A 23697-nucleotide genomic window follows, 5' to 3' on the forward strand; every position below is an offset into this window, starting at 1 on the left:
CCTAGCACCAGGGCTGAGTGGTTTACATACAAATATCCACAGCATGGGCATGGGCCAGCCACCATAGATCGGAGTTCAGTGGGAGATGTGGGTGAGTAAATAGACAGACAATCGCGGTTCAGTGGGATGACTGCTGACAGGGGGAAGAACTAGGGTGTTATGAAAGCATCTCACTCAGATAAGGAGGCAGGAGGGCGAAGGCGCGGTAGCTGTCAGCGTTGTTTTGGCGTCCTCTAATAAAAGTTCATGGGCAGGACTGGAGAAGGGAAAGACAGAAGCCAAGGAGACCAGTTAGCAAGCTACAGCAACATAGGTAATTAGAATGAGACACTTTAAACCTCCCTCTCCATCTCTAATGAATGAAAACGTAGCCCTGACAGGGAGCACGCCTAGAACATGACAGGCTGTTCAAGTTGTTGTATCATCCCTCTAAAGATTTGGTCCCATCCATACGAAGTCATCTGATAAAGCTTGTAAAATGACAACACAGGTCGAAATGATATCAAGGCATTATTTGGCATGCCTGGGAGATCACATCCAAGGCGGCAGAGAGAACTGAAACAAGGGAGTGGTCATTCCTCATGTTTCAAAAGTACCTGCCTGACTCCAAGGGAAGAGGTTATTGTCCTCTTGGGAGGCACACAGAGTCACAGGGGCCTTCAGGGGGAGGAATTTTGACTTTGTTGTTCTTGTCTAAATTAGATGAGCTCTGTCTTTAAGACAACACCTCCAGCAGGTGGCTTATATGCTGTGCTTATAACAATACCAGAAAGATCATTCCCTACCAGAAGGCAGCTCACTGGCCCTGCTGCTTGATACTCACCACCACTACCTGTGTGTCTGAGGCATTGCCAGACATACAGCAGAGTCGCGATAAATATCTCACTGTCTTACAGTGTACCTCAAACTGTGTACAGATCACAGACGGTGATGCGGCTAGGTGCACTCAGATTACTTAACTCTGTGTTCTAAATTCTGCCAAGAGCTCTAAGTAAGCAGTGAACTATTCAGAGAAACAGAGGGGTGTCCTACTACCAAGTGCCTGGGAACAATATTTAAACTCAGCTCTGGTGAATAGTGCATCGGAATAACTTCCCTAAGGAAAACGGTGGCAGCTATGTCAACGAGCCAAGGTGGCATCTCCTGTCTGTCACCCTTCCTGTGACTTTCTATCCTGACTGTTTTCAAAGGCTTCTTTTGTTATCTACTCCTGTTGTCCTTTGCTGGCTTTCATTCAAGATTCTTCTGAGCCGGAGCCGCCATCTTCCAATAATTCTCCAAAATGGCGAACACAAAGGGAAAGAGGAGAGGCCCCCGATACTCGTTCTCTAGGCCTTTTAGAAAACATGGAGTTGTTCCTTGGCCACATACATGCGAATCTACAAGAAAGGTGATATTGTAGACATCAAGGGAATGGGTACTGTTCAAAAAGGCATGCCCCACAAATGTTACTGTGGCAAAACTGGAGGAGTCTACAATGTTACCCAGCATGCTGTTGGAATTGTTGTAAACAAACAAGTTAAGGGCAAGATTCTTGCCAAGAGGATTAATGTGCGTATTGCGCATATTAAGCACTCTGAGAGCCCAGACAGCTTCCTGAAACGTGTGAAGGAAAATAATCAGAAAAAGAAGGAAGCCAAAGAGAAAGGTGCCTGGGTTCAGCTGAAGCGCCAGCCTGCTCCACCCAGAGCAGGACACTTTGTGAGAAGCAACGGAAAGGAGCCCGAGCTGCTGGAAACTATTCCTTATGAATTCATGGCATCGGAGACAAAACTAAAAGGCACTGGACTCTAAAAAAAATAAAAATAAAAATTCTTCCTCTACAACTACGTAGGTGTGGTGAGAAGGGAGGGAGTTGGTAGGAATGTGCATTTTCTTCTAGTCTGGACAACCGTTAGCTCCAATCTTTCCTAGTGAAGGGGGAAGATCAGGAGAGAAAACAGCTGGGGAAATGGAAGAAGAGAAAAATGAGGAAGAAGGTGATCGCAGTAAGCAAAGAACAAAACGGAAGAGAAGGGGAGGTAACATGAAGACAGGTAATAGGGGAAAGAATCCCTGTGGTCTAAGGCAGGGCACGTGATCAATATTAAGATAGGAATTGAATAGAGATCACTGTAATTGACAGCCAGCCAGCCATGTTCTCTTCTTGCCCTTTCCTCTGCTTTGCTTTTTGCTTTGTCATTTCACTCCTTAATAGCACCTGTCTTGGAAAGAGAGCAAAGAGATGAAATTTGGGTTAATCAATTTTAGATATGTAGCTGTTCATAGTTAAATGCTATATTAGTTTTCTACTGCTGCTGTAACAACTAATGACAAACTTAATGGCTTAAAACAACACAAATGTATTGTCTTATAGTTCTGGAGGTCAGAAGTCCAAAATGGGTCTCACTGGGCTAATATCAAGGTGTCAACAGAGCTTCTGGAGGCTCTGGGGGAGAATTGTTTCCTTGACTTTTCCAGCTTCTATAGCAGTGGTCCCCAACCTTTCTCGCACCAAGGACCAGTTTCATGGAAGACAATTTTTCCACCTGCATGGGGGAGGGGTGGGGGGGTGGGGTGGCTTGCAGGGTGGAGGGAGTGAGGGTAGGTGGAGCTCTGCTGCCGGGTGGTTAACAGGCCGTTATAGAGGCTGCTTGCATCCCTTGGCTCATGGCTCCTTCCTTCATCTTCAAAGCCAGCAGCAGCAAGTGGAGTCCTCACATCGCCTCACTCTATCCTTGTTTGTGTAGTCATATATCCTTCTCTGACGCTGACTCTGCTGCCTCTCTCTTCCACTGTGATTATATTGGGCTCACCTGGATAATCTTAAAGTCGGCTAATAAACAACCTTAATTCCATCTGCAACCTTAATTCTCCTTTGCTAGGTAACCTAACATATTCATAGGTTTTGAGAATTAGCATATGAATGTCATTGGGCACCCCATTGTTCTGTTGACTGCAAATACTGTATAACCTTGATGAAACTACATTATTTTCATTTTTTCCCTAGTATTCTTAAAAACCAAGAACTTCAAATGCCAGTCATTTGTTTGTTTTTGCTCTTATGGGTTTGCTGGAAACAGAAGTAACAGTCCTAACCATCTGTCATTTAAACAACAGAAGATTTATTGCTTTTGAGTAAAAAGGCCTTTGCCACAATAGCAATACTGTATACTTCAGTGAAGACAGAGTCCCTCCTGCAGGGGCTACAGCATACTATTAATATCAGCATGCCACTCCTCGTACCAGTGCTGCCCGGTTCTCAGTGGAAGACAAGAGGATCTGGTGCTCTAATCATGGGGCAACAGATAGATAAACAGTCCCAGGGGACTTTAACCATTTGTCTGGGTCAGTTTTATAGTTTCTGTAGAACTATAGTCATGCAAAGTGACTCCCAACCATTTATTTGTCCATCCAAGCAATGTTATACAATTGCTGCTGCAATTGCTAGCAAGCAAGGAGGGGTACTCAAGTCCCATACTGGATAGACTTCATCAATTAAGACTTGGATTGGGCTGGGCATGGTGGCTTACTCCTGTAATCCTAGCACTCTGGGAGGCTGAGGCGAGTGGATCGCTCGAGGTCAGGAGTTCGAGACCAGCCTGAGAAAGAGCGAGATCCCCCCCATCTCTACTGAAAATAGAAAGAAATGATCTGGACAGCTAAAAATATATAGAAAAAATTAGCTGGGCATGGTGGCGCATGCCTGTAGTCCCAGCTACTCAGGAGGCTGAGACAGAAGGATTTCTTGAGCCCAGGAGTTTGAGGTTACTGTGAGCTAGGCTGACGCCACGGCACTCTAGCCCGGGCAACAGAGTTGAGACTCTGTCTCAAAAAAAAAAAAAAGAAGAAGATTTGGATTGGTTGCTGTTTATGACAATGTTGACATCACAATTAGGCACGGGAGATGGAGTTAAAATTACCAAAGAATAATTTTTTAAGAAAATAATACATTTCTGCTTTTTATCTTTTACTGAGCCATTTCCTAAATATTCCTTTAAACTGGCAACTGACCACTTTTAAAATGGTCAGGTGGACCTGTGCATGCGTGTGTGTGTGTGTGTGTGTGTGTGTGTGTGTGTGTGTGTGTGTGTGAGAGAGAGAGAGAGAGAGAGATTAAGAGTGAGATTATATGGGTGTATTCAGCATTTGAAAGAGAACTTTTAGACTACTTCAAGTAGCTACTACCATTGTGGAACACATTCCTGTGCCCAGGACTTTACTGGGCACTTTAGATATATTATTTGTGATCCTTAGAACAACCTCTCATGGTAGGTATTACAAACAAGAAATTGAGGATAAATGAGATTAAGAAATTCACCTGCGGTCACACAGTTATTAAGTAGCAGAGAGAGGAAATAACTCCCTGGCTGCCTCACTCTCAAGCCCTTGCCTCGTGCACAGAATAACTCACTGCAGAATTATCGAATATCTATAAGGTAAGTGGTGGCAATGGAAATATGTAGGCTGAGGTCCTGAAGTCACCAGGTTTTGTCCACACCTCCTCAGTCATTAACACCCCCAATTTCCTGAATAGTGACTTGTCTACGGTCCCATAATGAGTCAGCAGGATGTAATTCTGAGTCTATCACTGATGCCACATCACTTCTCAAAGGTAGTTGTGTATGACTTAAGAAGAAATGAAGAAACTAAGCAAACAAGAAGAAAGAAATGAAGAAATTGAGCAAAACAGAAGGAGAAAAAAGACAAAAATTAGAGCACATATTTTGTGTGTGTGTAAGAGGGAGTAGCTGAATTTTGTAGAACATTGAAAAAGCCACACATGCTGCTTGCCATGGAACGACTGGAGAACATTGTTCTGTGAAACTTGGAAACTATGATTTTCTATTATTTACTTGGCCTCTTTAAACTGCATCCTCAGAGGAGATGTATCTTTGAACTCAAATTCAATATTTGATCAAACCAAACAACTAAAAGTGTTAATTAAAAACAAACAAAGCCAAAACCAACAACAGCCTAAATATTAGAGAAAATTCCTCTTGTGAATTAAATTCACTTAGTAATAAATTCATTCTTAAAGTTAGATGGTTTCCTTTTTATTAAGGCTTTACAAATTTTTAGTTTATGGAAAGATGTTATTATTGATGGAGTTCAGTTTTCCCGAGAACTCGGTATTATTTTCAAATCTAAGAATGCATATCATTGCATTAAGAGACATGGCTTAAGATCATGCAAAAACTTTCCCTAAGGTATGGCAATGTCCCCAGGCCCTACAAAGTGTATAGCACCAAATTGTTGTTGGAACCAGCCTTCAAAATAAGGGGTTTCTCTAACTTATCTTACTTTCATGGTAGCCAGGACATTGGGCTGGTGGAGCGGAGGAGGGAACGCAGAATGATAATAATGGTTAAATAAAGAAATGTGTATTTATATACATATGTCAACTGGCTCACAGAATTACATGAACAAATTTATTTTTCAAGGCAAAACAATTCAAGCAAAATTGTCCTCTGCTTTTCCGGTCCCCTATCCTTCAAAAATCCTCTCCTTTCTAGGTTTTCCCCTTCAACATTGCTATTGACATTCATTTTAATTAGAGTCCTGTACAAAAATGATGGAGGAGACAACACATTCGTTTGACCTAGACTCCAAAGCTTCAACAGATGGCCCCATAACATAGAAAGAAGCAGGGACAGATTTTAGCATAGGCTTCTACATTGCATTATATCCCTTAAAAAATGATAACTCTCCATGAGAAAAGAACGTGAGCTCCAAAAGCACGGAGAGGTGGACGTGGAGAGATGGGGGAAGGGGAGGGAGGGAGAGAGGGAAGGGGAGAGGAGCAGGCTGTACCACCTTTCATGACTCTGCCTCGGAAGTCACATAGTGTCATTTCTGTCATATTCTATTTATTGAGGTAGTCATAAAGGCCACTTAGGTTCAAGGAAAGAGAACACAGACTAATTATTTTTTACTGAAAAAAGTGTCAAAGATTGTGCAGACATGTTATTAAACCACCACAGTTGGAAAAGGGAAAAAGAAAGGAGAGAAAGGAAAGCTTAGGATCGGTTGTTTAAAAATCATGACCCTCTTATTCTTAGAGAACAATCAAAACTCCTTAGTCTTGCAGGTCACACATGAACTAGCCCATTTCTGTATTTCCAGCCTCTTTGTCTACACCACTGTGGTCCCTCGGGCCTCCAGATTCCTATATAACACCTATGTTAGTCTACTTCCTCCTCCTTAACAGTCCATTCCCTTCTCTGGGTACATGACTTTTCTCCTGGTGTTCTTATATCCAGAAATGCCCATTCCTTCATTCTCGTCATATTGAAAACATGCTTATTCCTCATGTTTCCTGTGCTGAACCCCTTAGTTGAAACTGATTGCTCAATGTTCTGCATTCCTATGGTAAGTTGCTGAATGGAGATCTATATAACACTTGTTTTATTCTGTTTTCAGTTATTTATGTACATGTCTATTTCCTCAAATAGAAAAGCTCCTCAAGGGCAAGAACTATTTCTTAGTCATTTTGATATCTAATAAATACACTAATAAACAATTGTTAAATCAATGATCCATCACAGGTCCTTTTTTCATCTTTCCTAAAAACCTACCCTTTTCCCAGAGCTCATCCAGAGGTACAGCTCTGATGTTCAATTTGCTTTCTTTCTGTTCTTGCTCTTCTGGCTTTTCTATTCCCAGAGCTCCTAAATTCTGGAAGAAATTAGCCTACATTCTTTCTAGCAATTTTATGGCCCCAGTTTCATTAACTCATTCTCTTAGCACTTCAAAATTCCATCTGTTCTCCAACATGACTTTCCACTTAGCCTAGCTGAACTGCATGCATTTCATCAACTCCTTCCAAAAGCTTCACAGTGCACGGACCACATATGTACCGATAAGACCACCACATTTTTCTTGCTTACCTTTTCTTACATTAAAAAAATACATAAGACCTGTTTTTTCATCACAACCACCTTTACACATCCAACTGACAATGATTTTTGGAGAAGAGAAATGTTATTTTTACCAATCACATAAAAAGATATAAAAATTATTCTTTAATAGAAAAAAAGAAAAGAGGGAGATGATAGACATGATAAAGGAAAAAAAGATGGACCTTGGACCACAATGCCTACAAGTCATTTTGGAACTTTCATACTAACTTTTGAGATAACATGTTCTGGTTTTGTTTTTGTTTTCTGATTTCCTGGGAGTGGTAAAGGACCTTTCTGTGTCTTGGAACCCTGCTCATGGTCTGACTTGACTCTTAGAGAATGCCAAACCATGGGAAGAGTGGTGTGGTCCTGATTCCTCTTAACGAGGGAGAAGGTCATGAAACACAATCAGAAAGAGTTTAAGGAATATTTAATTAATTCCAGCATAATAAACTCCATAGAGCTCATGGATAGTCAGCAGAGAATACAAAGGTATTAGTTCTAACATCTATAAAATAGCAATTATCGTTAATTTTTCTGTGAGACAACTGAAGTCCCAGGGTTAATAACAACAGAAAATGTCCATGTATGTAGTATATAAAGTCACATCTAAGTTCAAAGTCTAACTAATGAGTCCAGATAGTGGTTTACTAAGTATATCCAGAGTAAGAGGTACTAAATGAAGGAGCCATTATGATGTATACTTTGAAATAAAAACTAATAATGACAATATTTCTAAATTTAAAGGAACTCCCTTACATCTGTGATGTTTCAATTAGTTTTTTTCTTCTATATTATTATTTATACACAAGTGCATATGTATGGCATTTAATAACATAATTTCTATGCTTAGTGAAATGCAAAGCCATTGTTTTTTCTGATCCACAGCAAATTTTTGGTGATATTTTTGCAGTGTGCTAATGTATTCAAAGCAAGACTAGGACTCAGTTAAATATTTAGATTATTAAGTTAATAATAGTGGTGTATATATAGAGGAACAATGAATTGTTCTAAGAGTTAACATATATTAATGAAAACACTGTGTTCTGTATTCTGTATAAATAAAACACACAGACAGTGATGGTTAAGAAAAAAAATTAAGAAATCATTAAGTAGAAACACAAAAATCTAATAAATTGCCAGAACAGTTATTACAGTTGATCATTTAAAAGGGCAAACTTTTGTCATTTTCAACAACAGATTAATAGATGAACCTGGAGAACATTATGCTAAGTGAAATAAACCAGGCATGGAAGGACAAATACTACATGGTCTCACTTATATGTGGAATCTAAAAATGTCAAACTCAGAGAAGCAGAGAGGAGAATGGTGGTTACCAGGGGCTTGGGGGATGGGGATAATGGGGAGATGTTGGTCAAAGTTTCAATTAAACAAGAAGAATAATACAATAAACAAGAAGGCAAAAAAAAGGAAAAACAGAACTAAGCTTATCGAAAGCAGTTAAAGCCAAAACAAATTTTTTTCAGTAAATTGACTTAGCTTAGAATAGTTGTTCAAGAATTTTTTTAGAAAGTATGCTAATAAGGCATACTTCTAGAAAAAAGACTATAGAACCAGCAACATATCAATATTTAAAATGGAAAATTATTAAGTTTAATAGGGTAACATTAAAGCAAGTACATTATATGTATGAAGTACTTAGTACAAATTCTAAACACATCCCTTATTAATTCTTAGTTTTAATAATAATAGATATATATAAACAATGGTATCCTTGTGGGCACATGTGAAACTTCCACTGTATTAGTCAATACATTTGATCTGGATTATAAGGAAAATGGACTGATCCTGTGACAGACAGTTCAAAGTAATATTTCAAAAAGGTCTGGGAGGATACCCGAAGAACAGTAACCAACAACTTACTGACCTTTATATGGTTTTCTCTGTGTTTCCATTTCCCTTTGGTTCTTTCACAGCCACTGGAATCTTTCTCGTTTGTTGTTTTTAGTTTTTATTATGGGACATTCAAAATGTACACAAAAGTAGAACAGTATAAAGAACCCCCACATACCCATCACCCAGTATCAACAAATACCAACACAATGTCAAGCTTCTTTCATGCGTACTCCATCCATGTACATGCCCCCAGCCCCATGAATTACTTGAAGCACGAAGCAAAGTGCATAAATCATTGGTAAATTCTTCAGTATGCATATCCTAAAAGATAAGAATTAAAAAAAAATACAACCACGACACCATTGTCAAAAGTCAACAATTTTTGGCTGGGGCTGTGCTCACACCTGTAATCCCAGCACTTTGGGAGGCCAAAGCAGGAAGATGGCTTAAGGCCAGGAGTTCAATACCAGCCTGGGCAACAGAGTAAGACCCTGTCTCTAAGCTAATAATAATAATGATAATAATTCTTTAACTTCAAATATTATTTAAACTTCTCCAAGTGTCTCATAAATATTTTGTAGTTGGCTTTGATCAAATCAGGATCCAAACAAAGTCTACACATTGCAGTTAACTGACAAATTAGGTTCATTTCAATTTATAAATTTTCCTTCCCTTTTTCCCTTGTAATTTATTTATTTTTTTCTTAGATCAGATCATTTATCCTATAGAATTTACAGTGTGGATTCTGCTACTTGCACCCCTGTGATTTAACATGTTCCTCTGTATCTTAAATTTCTTATAAACTGGTAGTCAGATCTAGCAGCTTGAAGACAGTCTAAGTTCAATTATTTTAACTTCAAGATGGTGTTCTCTGCTTCTATGGCATCACCTCAGGAGGCACAGAATATCCAGTTGTCTCTGTTACTGTAATGCTATGGTTGATCAGTGGGTTCAGGTGTTGTTAGCCTGATCTATGAATTAAATACTTCTTTATCAGTATTTTACTTAATGGTTTTAACACCAAGCCCGGCCTGTGGTTATGTTTTTAAAAAGAAAAAAGACATTTTCCCATTGAATTTTGTGATATTGTACTTGAATTTTAAAAAAATAATAGTTTAGTCCCCCCAGAGCTGCCTTCCATGTCTCAAACTGAGGATGACACAGCAAGAAGTACTTGTTAGTGGAACCGTAAGACATTTAAGAGCTCGTAGTGAATATTGTAGCAGATGCCTGACTACCTTGTGGAGAAATCTAAAGACTGAGCATAGCCACGGATCAGATTTTGTGATGTATATTCTAAACATTGTAAGAGTTCAAAGAAGTGGGCCGGGCATGGTGGCTCACACCTGTAATCCCAGCACTTTGGGAGGCCAAGGCCAGAGGATTGCTTGAGGCCAGGGGTTCAAGACCAGCCTGAGCAAAAGCTAGACCCCTGTCTCTACAAAAAAAAAAAGAAAAATTAGCCAGGTGAGGTGGGTGCCTGTAGTCCCAGCTACTCGGGAGGCTGAGGCAGGAGGTTTGCTTGAGCCCAGGTGTTGGAGGTTGCAGTGAGCTGTGATGATGCCACTGCACTCTAGCCTGGGCAACAGAGTGAGACACTGTCAATCAATACATACATACATACACAACCACAATACCAATATTAGTTCTGGAGCAAGGGCTCTAAAGTAGGTGCTCGAGTGGAACTCAGGTTTGAAAATGTCAGGTGGTCCAGAAATTGTTCTCACTATAGGTTCATAATTATTATTTTAGAGATATGTATTCCTATTAGAATATGAATTCCATTAACATGGAGACTTTTGTTTATGTACTGTATATCCTTTCTGCCTGGCATATAATAGGTAATATATTTGTTAAATAAAATGAATGAATGGATTTATTTGGAACATATTCATTCTGCACGAGTTTCATTAACTAAGAAAGAAATTAAAGGCAGACAGGATTCTTATTTTGACAATTCACCTAAAGTCTTATTAAATAGTATGTAAATTTGTTTTAAAAAACAGGAAAACATACTTTCACTTGCTTAAGTACTTGTTTTTAGAGGTTAGTCAGCTCTTTCTGCCACCTTTATGGTAATATTAACTCAGTGTTGTTGCTATGACTAAAACTAGCCCATGCCCTGTAACTATATAACGCTTTTCTGTATGCAGCATATTAAAATAGAAACCTCAGAATCTTCATACTTTTCTGGTAGTTATGTTCTAAGTGAGATGAAACACCCGTAATTTTTTATTACTCAACCAGGAAGCAGTTAAGAGATTTTTCTTTATAATAGAAAAGAGTATTACAACTACATGAATGATCTAAATTGTCTGTGGACACTTTTTAGTCCTTAATTTATTTCACTTTTCTGTGACATTTGACACTATTTGGCCTTTTGAGAAACCCTGACCTCCATGATAAAATACTCTCAATTATAATGGAACTAATGGAATTTGAAACCAGACTCAGAGGATATGGTATAGTTTTAGAAAGTGTTGCTTGACATATTAATAGAATAAGCAGAAAGAACTTGGAACTCATCCTTAAAACCAACACAAGGCTCATATCTTAGATTTTGTTCATATTTGATATTACTAAAGGACTAAAATTAGACTGTTGGGTGTCAATAGTATGTCTTAAAAGATCCTATTCACAAATTCAGTCGCCGGAAATTTTGTATAGGCACAATTCCATTACATCTGAACAAAATAGAACTTTTAAAGAAAGGTAATGGTAAAATGGAAATTTAACCAAAAGATATATGTAACTCTTGAGATAAGAAAACACTATATTCCACATCAAACTAGAAATATTTCTCTTAAATTCAGATGACATCCCTAGCATATTAGGAGATAATACAGGATTAAAATGTAAGCCACCTAGAATATCACTATCAACTGCCAATCGTATTGCTCATCTCCAAGATCCCAGGCAACAAACATAACCAGAACTCTTTAAACTACTATACTATTCTAAGTGCTCCATAGTTCTCTCCCTTTAGCTCTTTCACCCACTTTTCTGCCAGGTCTCAAAAGTGAAGTAGGTCATTAATACTTTTCTCACCTGACCACATTTTTATTCTTAAAACACTTCATGTAATATCTTTCCTGTGTTTTCCTTTGGGGCAATGACCTAGCAGTACAATTATTTTGCTTTCCCTGTGGTACCCACCAGTGATAATCTAACAAAAACACTTAATGAACTTCATTAGACAATCATACAGGTAATTTTAATATTTTTGCTTAATTATCTAGTTATCAGAGACACCAATGGCTTTTCAGATTTTATGACAATGGTCATAAATCTTTTGGTTATTACCCATTTGGCCTAATCCATTTTTGAAGATGATTGTCTTACGTGCCTTTTGTTGTAGAAATTACAGAAGGGATTGCTCAGTGGGAACAGAAATGTAGTAATAGTATCTCCTTGGTCAGTATTCTTTACCACGGGGGGGGGGGGAGGGGGGAGGGGTGCGGTATAATAAACAATAGAGGGAGACAATGTGCAGTTATGAAGAAATCTCAGCCTTCTTGGTGCCTTGATCTTATACACCGAAGAGCTAATTTCTGCTGTCAGGTGCCTCTGCCAAGAATCCTTTTGGGGCTACTTTATAAGACAAAATGTCTTGAGTGTACCCTTGCTGGTCAGTCTGCCAAAAGGTAATTTTATTTTAAAGCAGCTTATAAAGGAAGTGTTTATATGTAAGATTAACAATCAGGAACTTTGAAGCATGAAGCAAAACTGTATTCCTCAAGAATCTTCTCCTATGTCCTGTATACCATAACATTTTCTCCATTTCCAATTGAGGATGGCATTTATTAAAATGTCATTACCATAATCCAGCTTTCCTTTGGTCCAGTAGGTACTTATTGAGAAGGCCACTCAAAATACTGCCTTATTCCTTCTCATCAGTGGCTTTTTGCAACTACAAATTGCTTAAATGCTTGACAGTAGACCTTTAACAAAAAGTTAATTGCACCAAGTAAATGTCAATAAATACTAAGATTGGAAAGCTGTGTATTTGATAAAGCATATTCATCTTGTAGCAAACTGTCAACAATAAAAATGCTCACTCGGTAATTTTCAATGATGTGTGGATAAATGTAAAAGTAAAAAGCTGATTCATTTTTAAAATTGGAGATTAGAGCAGAAATATGAGACTAAAACGTCAGCTCTTGCAAACGTTTTCTCTTGCAACTTAGTGAACAAGAAAAACATACAGAAGTACCTTTACATCCAGCAACTCAAAAATGTTACCACTATGTGGGCAATACATAGTTGTGGATGAAATTTACTATAAAAACACAAGATAAAAGGACATTGAGAATTTCTGGTTTGCCCATCCATTTAAACTTCAATAAATTACCAGCAGAATTTGTAATACTTTAGGATGCAGATTAACAACTGTTGATTCCCCATAAAAATAATAGTCCAAGTCAGTTGAACAATTACTTTGGTTAGTTGAATGAAGTGTTTTGAAAAGTGAAATTACAGTACAATCAGAATTTTACTAGTTTCTTCATAGATCAAGATTTAACTAAGCAACCCAGAGGTTTTCATTATTTAAGAAAACAGGCACTTACTTAATAAAATCTTGAGTTTACTTTGCACTTTGCTATCAAGAAAAGCAAACTTAAACAGCCAACAATCACGTATTTTCTGCATTTTAAGATTCAAGTTAACGTTCTTCACTGTCCTTCCTACAGGGGTGGCTCCATTCTGACGAGATCAGATTAAGTAAGGTTACTCTCAAGGCTAAACCAAAACCTAATCAAGGTACACTTATTAGATCACTTTTGAATTACAAAAGCATCAAACTCCTACTAAGGGGACAAGAAATTTTATTGGTTTTGAGAATTGCCTAATTTTTTCCAACTGAACATCAAAAACCACATAAAATTGTTTGATTACATTATATTCAAAGCTACTTATTCCACGTGACTCAAATACAGGCCAGTTTTTAAAGAAAAGTACTAAAACTGACCACCTATTTCTCTAAATACAAGCATCTTCTTTTCCACACAGACTCCAGGGTATTTAGAACACCAAGTAATTTCCTTAGTTATCCAAACCACATCTTCTCTATGAAAACTGTACTTTCCCATTAGGAGTAGTGGTCCCTTATGAATCAAAATGGGTGTTTTTAGATTTTCAACTCATAGTATCTAGAAACCGTAGTTTAAACGCCTAGATTCTCCCCCCCCCCATACAAAAACTCAATGATATAAGCACCACATAAGGATCAAACGCCAAAAAGACCCCAAACCAACCCACCGCATCAGCAGAATTTATTTGAGCATCCAAGTTAAACTAAAAAGAAAAAACAAAACCAAAATCACTCACAGCACATGTTTTATTTTTTTTACCTCTTACATTAAAAAATCTGCATAGTGCAATTAACTATAGATTCAATCTTTTCATTTAAGGAGTCGCCAAGTTTAAATAGAAACTTTACATTGTTTTAGGTTTACATTTTTAAAGACACTCTTAAATTTTATTGCCAGAGCGTATCAAAAAAAACCAGATCTAAAATATGAAGGCATAAACTTTAATTACTGGGTTTACTATTGTGCCCCTAGAATGCTATTTCTGCACGAAAATGCTATTTCATTCCCCTCTGACCCACAGCTAAAGACTGAAGTAAAACAGGTGCAAACTACATTTGCATTAACTACTGAATGAAACGTTAAAATTATTTACGGTGAAGTTATGTCCGTATCTTACACAATTCCACTCCTTCAAGAGAGCGAATCCAATGGCTTAGCTCTTTCCCAAGCGTTAAAATGCATCGCGGTCCACCCCTCTCCCCGCAATTCCTTCTTCCAGGAAAACGTAAAACTAACGGTTTCCGAGGCGGCCGGGCTGACCCGGCGCCGGGGCTCCGGGCTGTCCCCGGGCCCCCGCGCCCCGGAAAACAAAGGGGATTCCCAGCCATTGTCCTCCGCGGCGCTGAGCATCACCAGCACTAGCAAGGCAGTAGCTTGCGCAGTTATCTCCACAGCGGGCAATGTCACAACCCGACCAACAGCACAAACTACTACCTCAGCCAGGGCCATGGTGTCGGGGAGGCACGGGACCACGCGGAGGGCAGCGAAGCGGCGCCGGCGCTCCTCCGTCCTTCCGCCGCCGCCGCCGTCGGCCCGCGCCCCTTCTCTTCCTTCGCCTTCCCCGCCGCGCCCGGAGACCCCGCCCAGCGCCGCGCGGCTCGCCAGCTCCCGGCGCGCCCGAGCCCCGGGAGCAGAGGCGGCGCCGGGGAGGCCGGGGTCGGCGCTCTCCACGCCAGCGACCGCTCCGAAGAGAAAGGGGGTGGAGGGGTCCTGCGGGGACAGCCGCTCCCTCCACTACCCCGAGGGGGCTCGTCCCCTGGGCCGCTTAAAGGCAGCAAGGGGCGGCAAGAGCGCAATGAGACGCCATCGGAAGCTGGACGGACCCCGAGAGGCAGCGAGCAGCGCTCCCGCGCTTCGCCCGCCAGGAGCTCCGGACTCGCCTCGGGGCTGCGCTGCCCGCGCCCCTCCTCGCCCGCAGCCCGAGGCGGGGGCTGGGCGGCGGCCGGGCCAGGCCCCCGCCCCGCGGCCGCACCCGCCGCCCAGCCCGCTATCCGCGCGGGCGAACGCCGGGGTGCATTCCGCAAGGGCGGCCACCGGCGCCGGCACCGCGAGGAAGAAACCAAGGCAGAGCCGGGCAGTCCCCAGGCCACCCATTCCCCAGCATCCTTCAGGGGAATCCCGTACAGCTCTGCAGGAGGCGAACAGAGTAAACAAAAACCCTGGAAAACTGAAACCGGCCGGGCGGCAGGCTGGGTGGCGACGGCGGCGCCTCGGCGCGCGCGGACACACGACCCGTCTCGCGCTCCGCTGCTCCAGTGCGTCCGGGCGAACCATAGAGATCACTTAAAGAGGCTCGCGCGCTACTCCCCACCACGTGACCGCCCCACCAGGCCGCCCCCCGCGCCGCCATCTTACATCCGGGACAGAGGAGGCGTCCCCTTTCCCCGTCTGGGCGGGCTCCGATGTGCCACTAGAAATCAGCCCCGCAAGGGGGGACCCCGATTCCACGTCACTGAAGTGCTGAGGCCGCGGGCCATGCCCTCAGTCCGCTCAGCGGGGCAACGTGCAGCCCCACGCTTTCCCCGCTCTTTTCTTGCAAAGAAAATGGCGACGCCTACTGCCGCCCAAGTGGACACGTTGTACTCTGGCCGGGTTTTAAAGTTCCGGCACCTCCTTTCCTCTCAGGCAAGGACACCAACCATAAGCGCCCCACCCCCGCGGCGTGGCCACTGCGCTACATTCCGCAGAAAACAGGCGGGAAAGCTGCTACACAACTCGCTTTACTGCGCAGGCTCCTGGAACTCTTGGTTGGGTGTTTTTTTTTTTTTTTTTAAGGCCAAGTTTGGGAGAATGCCGACTACCCTGGATCCTCATCTGCTCTAGGCCCAGACAACTTACTTTTTTTTTCGTCTCCCATTTAGAGATTTTTGTAGGAAGTTATTTTAAAGGAAAAGTTTGGGCTTGCCAGATAAAATACAAGATGCCCAGTTAAATTGTAATTTCAGATAACCAAATAATTTTTTGGCATGTGTGTGTCCCGTCTACTAAAAAAATTGTTTATCTGAAATTCCAATTTAACTTGACATCCTCTATTTGTATTTACTAAATCTGGCAATCCTATTGGTCTTCACGCTTCTGAAAATCGAGATTACACATAACAGAAGTAAGGAATGGAGGAAAATGAGAAGCATGCAGCTACAATTTGGGACTGACTGTGCCCAGATTTTCATCTTTTTCATGGAGGATAGAGGGCCAAAGTCCAGAGCAAAATTTGGCAACAACGCATAGGGAGCATCCGTGTATAATTCCTTTTATGGAAAAATAAGTTTTTTCCCCCTTAAACCATAACAATATAATTTTGGAAAACAGTTCCTCCTGGCCAAGGGTCTCACTGCAAATTAAAAATTAACACTTTTTGCTTCTATTCTGTATGGTACAGGTGAAACAATTTCTTGAAGTACAAGTTTTCAAATTAAAAAGCGACCTGCCTGATAATATTTTGTAACATTTTTATGTGCATATTCAGAAAATAAAATATAGCTGGATATGCCCATTAACTGGCAGATCAATGTTCTGCTTATTTTAAGCATTTTAAAGCAACTGACAAAGGTACTTTGCCTGGGATGTCCAATCTGAACTATTTTCAATTAAGAATATTTACGTATTTATATGTACATATATGACACGCTTGCAGTTAAATGCCTTACTTTGACAAAGCATAAATTGTCCATCACAATGAATCTTACCAGAGAGTCTGCAGAAACTTCACACCACCCTGTCCTGATAAGCAACACCCCACTGCTCATTCACTGCACAGTGGATCACATTATTCTGCACCACAGCAAATATCCTTTGTCATAATGGCATAGATTTTTAAATAGCCATCAAAGAGTTGTTTGGTCTAGGTACACAGATTTTTTAGGGAAATAAAGTTTCCAACTAATAGTCATAATACCACTTTAATTGTTGTATCACTTAGATTCCTCTCCACATTTAACCTGTTTTTGACAGTGCTGACATCAATATACTCATCATCCACGTACAACGTGCTATTAACCATCAACTCTTTATACTCCTCTACCCTTAATATCCAGAATCTAAGTATCCTTTCCAAATAATCGCCACCCTCAGCTAATCAATCCTTTATCATCACTTCACAGAAGGAAAATTGCAACAGCTTCCTATGTTAGCTTTCCCTACTCTATTTCTTATACTCTATCCTGCTTATAACTGCAAGTTTACCTTCCTTAGTTTCATAACTTATTCTTAAAAATAATCCCTCCAAACCCCTCCATCTCATATCTAAACTACTCTACTTGGCTTTCAAGGAATTTCAGGAGTGGGCCTCAAGCCCTCACAGCCAACCTTGTTTCACAACACACACCAAAATGTACCCTCCATCAGTTTCCTCATATTTCACAGATGTGCCTTGCTCACGTTGACTTTGCCTGAAATACCCTCCTATATCCTTTAGACTCATCCAAAATCTACCTAGCCATCAAGGCCCATTTAAAGTTCCATCTCCACCACTGAGTTTTTTCTTTTCTTTATTGAACTTCCTTCAGAATACTAACAGCAATATTAACTTGAACCACAAAAGACTAGGCTAAGGTTTCCTATTTTATGATCCCATATTAATTTGTACTTGTCTTTTATTGTACTTTGCACACTTGTTAAAGGTCTATATTCCCTGTAAAACTGTAAACTCCATGAGGGCAGAGACTAACCCAATGCCTAACACAAATAGGAGCTAAAAAGCTGTTAATGATGCATCAGTACTTATATAGTCTTGTATTCAGTATTTGATGTATGTAGTTTCCTTGACTAGCTATAATAAGGATCCGAGAGGCCCTAATGACTGCTGTCACATACAGCAAGGACAGTTATGAGCACAGAATAGATTCTTCATTCTCAGCGTCTGCTGTCCAGTAAAAATTGGGCCTTATTGTAGGAATGTATGGGTTTTCTGCCCACTTCTTGAATGATGTATACCAAATGTATTTTATTTCCCTGACTATCCTTTGCAGACCATGGGCCAGGCATAGAACTTACAACATTCCTTTCAAAATTCTAGGTAACTACTCTATGTGTTAAATTCCACTATTAACTCCATTTCACAGAGGAAAAAAACAAAACAGATTAATTAACTTGTCGAAGTCCATACATTTAGTAAATAACAGTTGTGATTTAAATTTAAGAAATCTGGCCCCTGACTTTGGGCTCTTAACCACTATGCTATTGCTTATAACCTCTTAAACAACAAATCAGATAAGATGTTTTAAACAGATAAAATGTCTTAAACTCGGATCAATCATAAAAACCCAATGAAGCTTTGGAGGTCATAGTCATTACACAAATTTTTCCACAGTATTTTAAAAGTTCTACTCAAGTATATTTGTCCCAATGCCTATTCAAAGAAATAGTAATTGCCTCAAAAGTTATTTTTCAATTTATTTTAGTAAGGCTTGTATTTTAATGGAGTTGGAATCATATCTGTAAAACATGAAACTAGCATATTTTAAAGAATTGATTTTGAAAAAGACAGAGGTGGTGATACCTAGACTTTCGGTGTGTGGCTCTGGGCAAGTCATTTCAACCTCTAATCCCAGACTTCCTCTTCTATAAAATGAACATAATAATAACTTCCTTGCAAGGCTATTTTGAGGATTAAAAGAAATAATATAGGTAAAGTCCTGGCCTACAAGTGTTAGGTACTCCAGAAATGGTGATTAAAATTATGACAGAAATTAGAAAAATTATAACTATATCTGACTATAGTATATACTAAGTAATGTAGGAATTTTTCTATTTCAAACGTTCATTACATAACTCAAAAGAATTTTAAAACAAATGATTTTTCTTTGAGAGGTGGAGAGATGGTCTGACATTGATATAGATTGGCAGTCTCAAAACAGCCTCACCTCCCAAAAAAAATGCTCATAAAATTAAGATTAAAAGGGTCTAATCTACATCAAGATTATGTTTTTTACTTGACCTAGAATTTTTACTCAAAGTTCCAAATCTACTTTCTTTCCTATTGAGAAATATTTCATGTTTTATTTTTTCATTTTATGTATTAATGGTTTTTAAACAAAGCTCTCAAAAACATTTCCCCTTTATTCTATATTTTTTTCCAAATAGACCACACATGTTAGCCATCCTAAACATATTTGAATCACTGTTCATAAAGTCTCTAAACAGAGTCAATGATGTGAGTTGTCAATAATGTTTTGAACCTAATGGGGATGAGAAAGCAAACAACAAAGTATATTAAAGAAAAAATAAATCATGGACCAGATCTGGAGGTAAATTATCAAAGTGGTTATGATTTTAAGTTATAATGAAAAAACTAGTACTGCTGGAACATAATTAAAAACCTAGAATCATGCTTAATACCAACTGTAAAGCAAATTAAGGATCTATGTGATACAGTTATAACTATGTAGCTTTTGTGAAAAATCTATCTTTGACTACAAAGAAAATTTGGGTTTGAGGCCAACAGACATTCATGATTATAGTATATAACTGATACATCTCAACAACATAAAAATTGTAAGAAGAAAGTGTAACAACAGTGGTTTTACTTTCAAGAACTGTGTTGGGAACTAAAAAAGAATCTCACAAAATTAGATAAATATATCCAGTCTGACATAAACACCATATGGTAACTGCCTTAAGAGACAGGAGTTGTATGTTATGTGTTAAAATTATGACACAGAGGTAGTAAAAGTTGGAAAGCAAACGGAATTTGCACAGTTGGGTCTGAAGCCTAATATTTTATTTTTCTAGATAAAAATAAGATTGCAATATTATAGCTTCAGAATTTTTCTCCTGTCTAGTAAAACTTCATACAAAGCAGTTATTATATTGCCATAATTTTCCAAATAATAGCATGTTTTAGCAGATCTTCACTGGCTGCACCATTTACTGAATTTTAGTTTAAAATAAAACTTAATGTTAACTACATTTGCAGCAACTGAAAATGGTCTTGAAATTCAATAATTTTCTTTTTCTTACCCAAGTAACTAGAATCAATCCCATAGTATAATTAGGAATGTTTCAATTGACCTCTGGGTCACCATAAGCACCAAGCACATGGATACTAAATACATCCTAGAAAGACTCAGAGATGAGAATTATAACATTCTAGGTCTTCTGTCAAAGAATACTGCTTTGCAATAGACAAACAGAAATAGCTGAAATACATGGGCAATATGCTGCCTCAAATCCTTCTTGAAAGTAGGCAGTGTCAACATTATAAATCAATAAATAATATTTAGATAGCATAAATCTAAAATATTTTAAAGCATGTGCCTTCTAAAACAAAAACCTCCCAAAAGCCCACAAAACAAACAAAAAACCTGATTTAAATAGATTTTAAATACTTCCCTTTGAGAATAGTATAATCTTTCTATCCACATAACAGAAAAGACATGATTATTCCAAGTTTAGCTGCTGAATCTATCATATTTATAGCAATCCCATTCTGTGAGCATCTTGGCTGCTGAATCCTGTGTATTTGGAAAGACAGTAGGAGCTATAGTCACAAATTTACTTTAACTTGTTCAGCTATTTCAAAATGGCAGAGGAACTTCACCTTTGCAAAAAGGCAACCATGGTCTAACTGGAAAGCATTTCCAGAATCTCATGGTAGTCAGCAGTGGTTCTACCACTAACAGCTCTGCTTCTTACAAGAAATAGGTGAAATGAGAGAAATAGCCGAAAGAGAAGCAGCAAAGAATGAAAGGAGAAAAATCAGGGGAAAGTATAATGTAAGGAAGAGGGTAAGGTAAACATAAAATAAAAAACCCACACACATAAAAGAGGGGAGGAGGAGGGAAGAAAGCGATGCCCAAGAATGGGAAAAAACAAAGATCTCTCTTAGGATATAGTAACAAGTTTATCAAGCAACCTGAATAATTACCCTAAGAATGTCATTGTGAAATATACTCCAAACTCAAACTATTTTTTCTCTAACATGCCTAAAGTTAAATAAGAGGCAGTCTCAGCTTATCATTGCCTCTCAATCAGAGATTACTAGAGTATTCATGTTCACAAAAGGATTTGCCACATGCTCTTTTAAAGAGCCAACACTGTGAGCAAATTCAAAATTGGATTTATAAGAAATTTATGTTTATCTAACTCCTCTGAAATGGTTTGTATATAAATCGAGGTACAAAGACATTATCTTTCTTTCTGAATCTATAAAAACTTTTCATTCAAAATGAAAGCACTACTCTACTTTCCAGAAACACAAAAATTTTAATTCAAATGATCATGAAGCATTAAAAACTTTTCCCACTGTTTATAAACTGGCAGCACACCATGTGGTACGAACTGTTCTTTTCATGAATGATTATTAAAAAAAAGAAAATTCACTCTAATAATGTAGATAAATACAACCCAGCAATACTAAGATCAGTTTGTCTGCCAAAATGCTAAACCAAGTGGAAATCTAAGGAATATACTAGGCTGCTGGCAATGCTTTCATAGAGACCATTTTTGTCTAGATCTGTAGTTTTCTATAAAAAACTGTAATCCACAGTATTTTGGGCCTGGACGTTTATACATTCCAGGGGCTTCTGAACCTCCAGTTAATTTCTGTGGCAATCACAGGTAGGGGGCTCCTGAAAGTGTTCTGCCCTGGCTAGACAGACTTTACCTACAGTAGTCTCTTGAGGACTTGGTTGCCCATCTGAATTATTCTACATTTAGGGAGAATAAATTAGTCGTTATATAATAACTATACTGCCCTTCATTGTCATGAATGTAATAATGACCACCCCATTAGCAGGGAATATACTTTTGAGTTTTCTAACATTGTTCATTAATTTATGCTGATTCATCCTCAGTTTCCTAACTGATCTTTTGGCCCAATGGTTACCTAGGACTAATGGTACCAAATTGTGACAATAAACAAAATACTCAATGTTATATATACTGAGAAAAGACAAATAACTTAGCTGTTATTGGCCTGCTGCAGAATTAAGTTAATGGTATTCTCCAGAATGAAATATATATACTGAATTGTTCATCTCTTCCTTCTTATGCTACATGCAATTTAAGGACTGTAGCAAGAGTTGAATCGATAATCATATAAAGAAAAAACAAGTAAGAAACAACACAAATGTTAGCTGTTAATCTAATAAAATTTAAAATGAAAGCAAGTGAAAAGTGGTTCTCTCTAAGTCAGATTTTTATGCATTTTGTTTATTTTGGCTCCTAATAAACAAATGTTACTCACAATTGTATACAATAAAACTAATAAAACTCTAACACTAGTTATAAAGAAATACTAAATAAGACATTACAAAATGACCTTTTTCTTGGCAGTAGTAGCATTATAGGAAATTAAGAAGTAATCTATGTAAGTTACCAACCTGTTTCCTTTATAATGGACAAAACAGAAAAGGACTTCATTAATCATCCAATTGTTGGCATATGCCTGTTGTCCAGCAATCTATATAAGACAGGAACTGTCAGTGACAAGCGATGATGTGAGGCTTAAAATCATTGTATCTCTAATGTGTATCACAAAGAACATTTTTTTACTATTGTTTCAAGGGCTATAGAATTCAGTTGTACTATAAAAGGATCTTAGCTTTGAGAGCTTCCTTTTTGAATCTCTTGGCATCTAATAATTTCTTTTTTTTTTTTTCTTTCCCTTGAGACAGAGTCTCGCTTTGTTGCTGGGGCTAGAGTGAGTGCCGTGGCGTCAGCCTAGCTCACAGCAACCTCAAATTCCTGGGCTTAAGCCATCCTACTGCCTCAGCCTCCCGAGTAGCTGAGACTACAGGCATGCGCCACCATGCCCAGCTAATTTTTTTTTTCTATATATATTTTTAGTTGGCTAGATAATTAATTGCTTCCTATTTTTAGTAGAGACGGGGTCTCGATCTTGCTCAGGCTGGTCTCGAACTCCTGACCTCGAGCTATCCACCCGCCTCGGCCTCCCAGAGGACTAAGATTACAGGCTCATAAGCATCTAATAATTTCACATAGCCCAGTTCTTCTGGTCACTGAAGAACCCAATTCATACTAACAAGGGCAATGTGTTAACCTCTCCATGGCTCATGATATTATAGAAAATGCAACCTACAGGAATGCTTGACTCAAGGGAATGAATTGCTGGTAGTGACTCCTGGAGGGTGGTAGGAGATATTCTGGGTGGAAAAGCCTGTCAAATTATACTGTCAAGGGGGCAGCCCACTTGCTTGACACTAAAATTGGCACTGATTATCATATTACATCGTATTAACACATTTATATATTTTGAACTACACAGCATGGTCCTGGTATTGAACGCTAATATAGTATTAGCTCAAACTACTCAGTTTACATACATGTATGTTGCATAACCTTGACTCACATGTAACTTTCATTGGAGATTATTCTAATTGTAATTAATCTGTTATTTCTCAAGAATA

The 23697-nt window shown here is 39.0% G+C and overlaps 2 protein-coding genes and 1 pseudogene across 2 annotated transcripts; 2 read left to right on the forward strand and 1 right to left on the reverse strand.

Moving 5' to 3' along the window:
• The first annotated feature begins 518 nt into the window (after window positions 1–518).
• Window positions 519–1813, forward strand: LOC123639572 (annotated as a pseudogene).
• A 12245-nt stretch (window positions 1814–14058) lies between these two features.
• Window positions 14059–14875, reverse strand: LOC123640664. The gene has a single exon (XM_045555242.1). The coding sequence runs from the start codon at window positions 14777–14779 to the stop codon at window positions 14462–14464; it is 318 nt and encodes a 105-aa protein (XP_045411198.1). The 5' UTR covers window positions 14780–14875; the 3' UTR covers window positions 14059–14461.
• Window positions 14876–15068: 193 nt separating this feature from the next.
• On the forward strand, window positions 15069–15617 carry LOC123640535 (putative uncharacterized protein encoded by LINC01465; the record flags this gene model as incomplete). The annotated part of the gene is made up of 1 exon (XM_045555154.1): window positions 15069–15617. A coding segment is annotated over one exon (549 nt), but the record flags the coding sequence as incomplete, so codon positions are not given.
• Between the last annotated feature and the right edge of the window lie 8080 nt (window positions 15618–23697).

Source organism: Lemur catta, chromosome 6 (assembly GCF_020740605.2).
Source record: "Lemur catta isolate mLemCat1 chromosome 6, mLemCat1.pri, whole genome shotgun sequence".
NCBI lineage: Eukaryota > Metazoa > Chordata > Mammalia > Primates > Lemuridae > Lemur > Lemur catta.

Coding starts and splice junctions, on each gene's coding strand:
- LOC123640664 (XM_045555242.1), bottom strand. CDS start 14,779: ATGGCCCTGGCTGAGGTAGTAGTTTGTGCTGTTGGTCGGGTTGTGACA.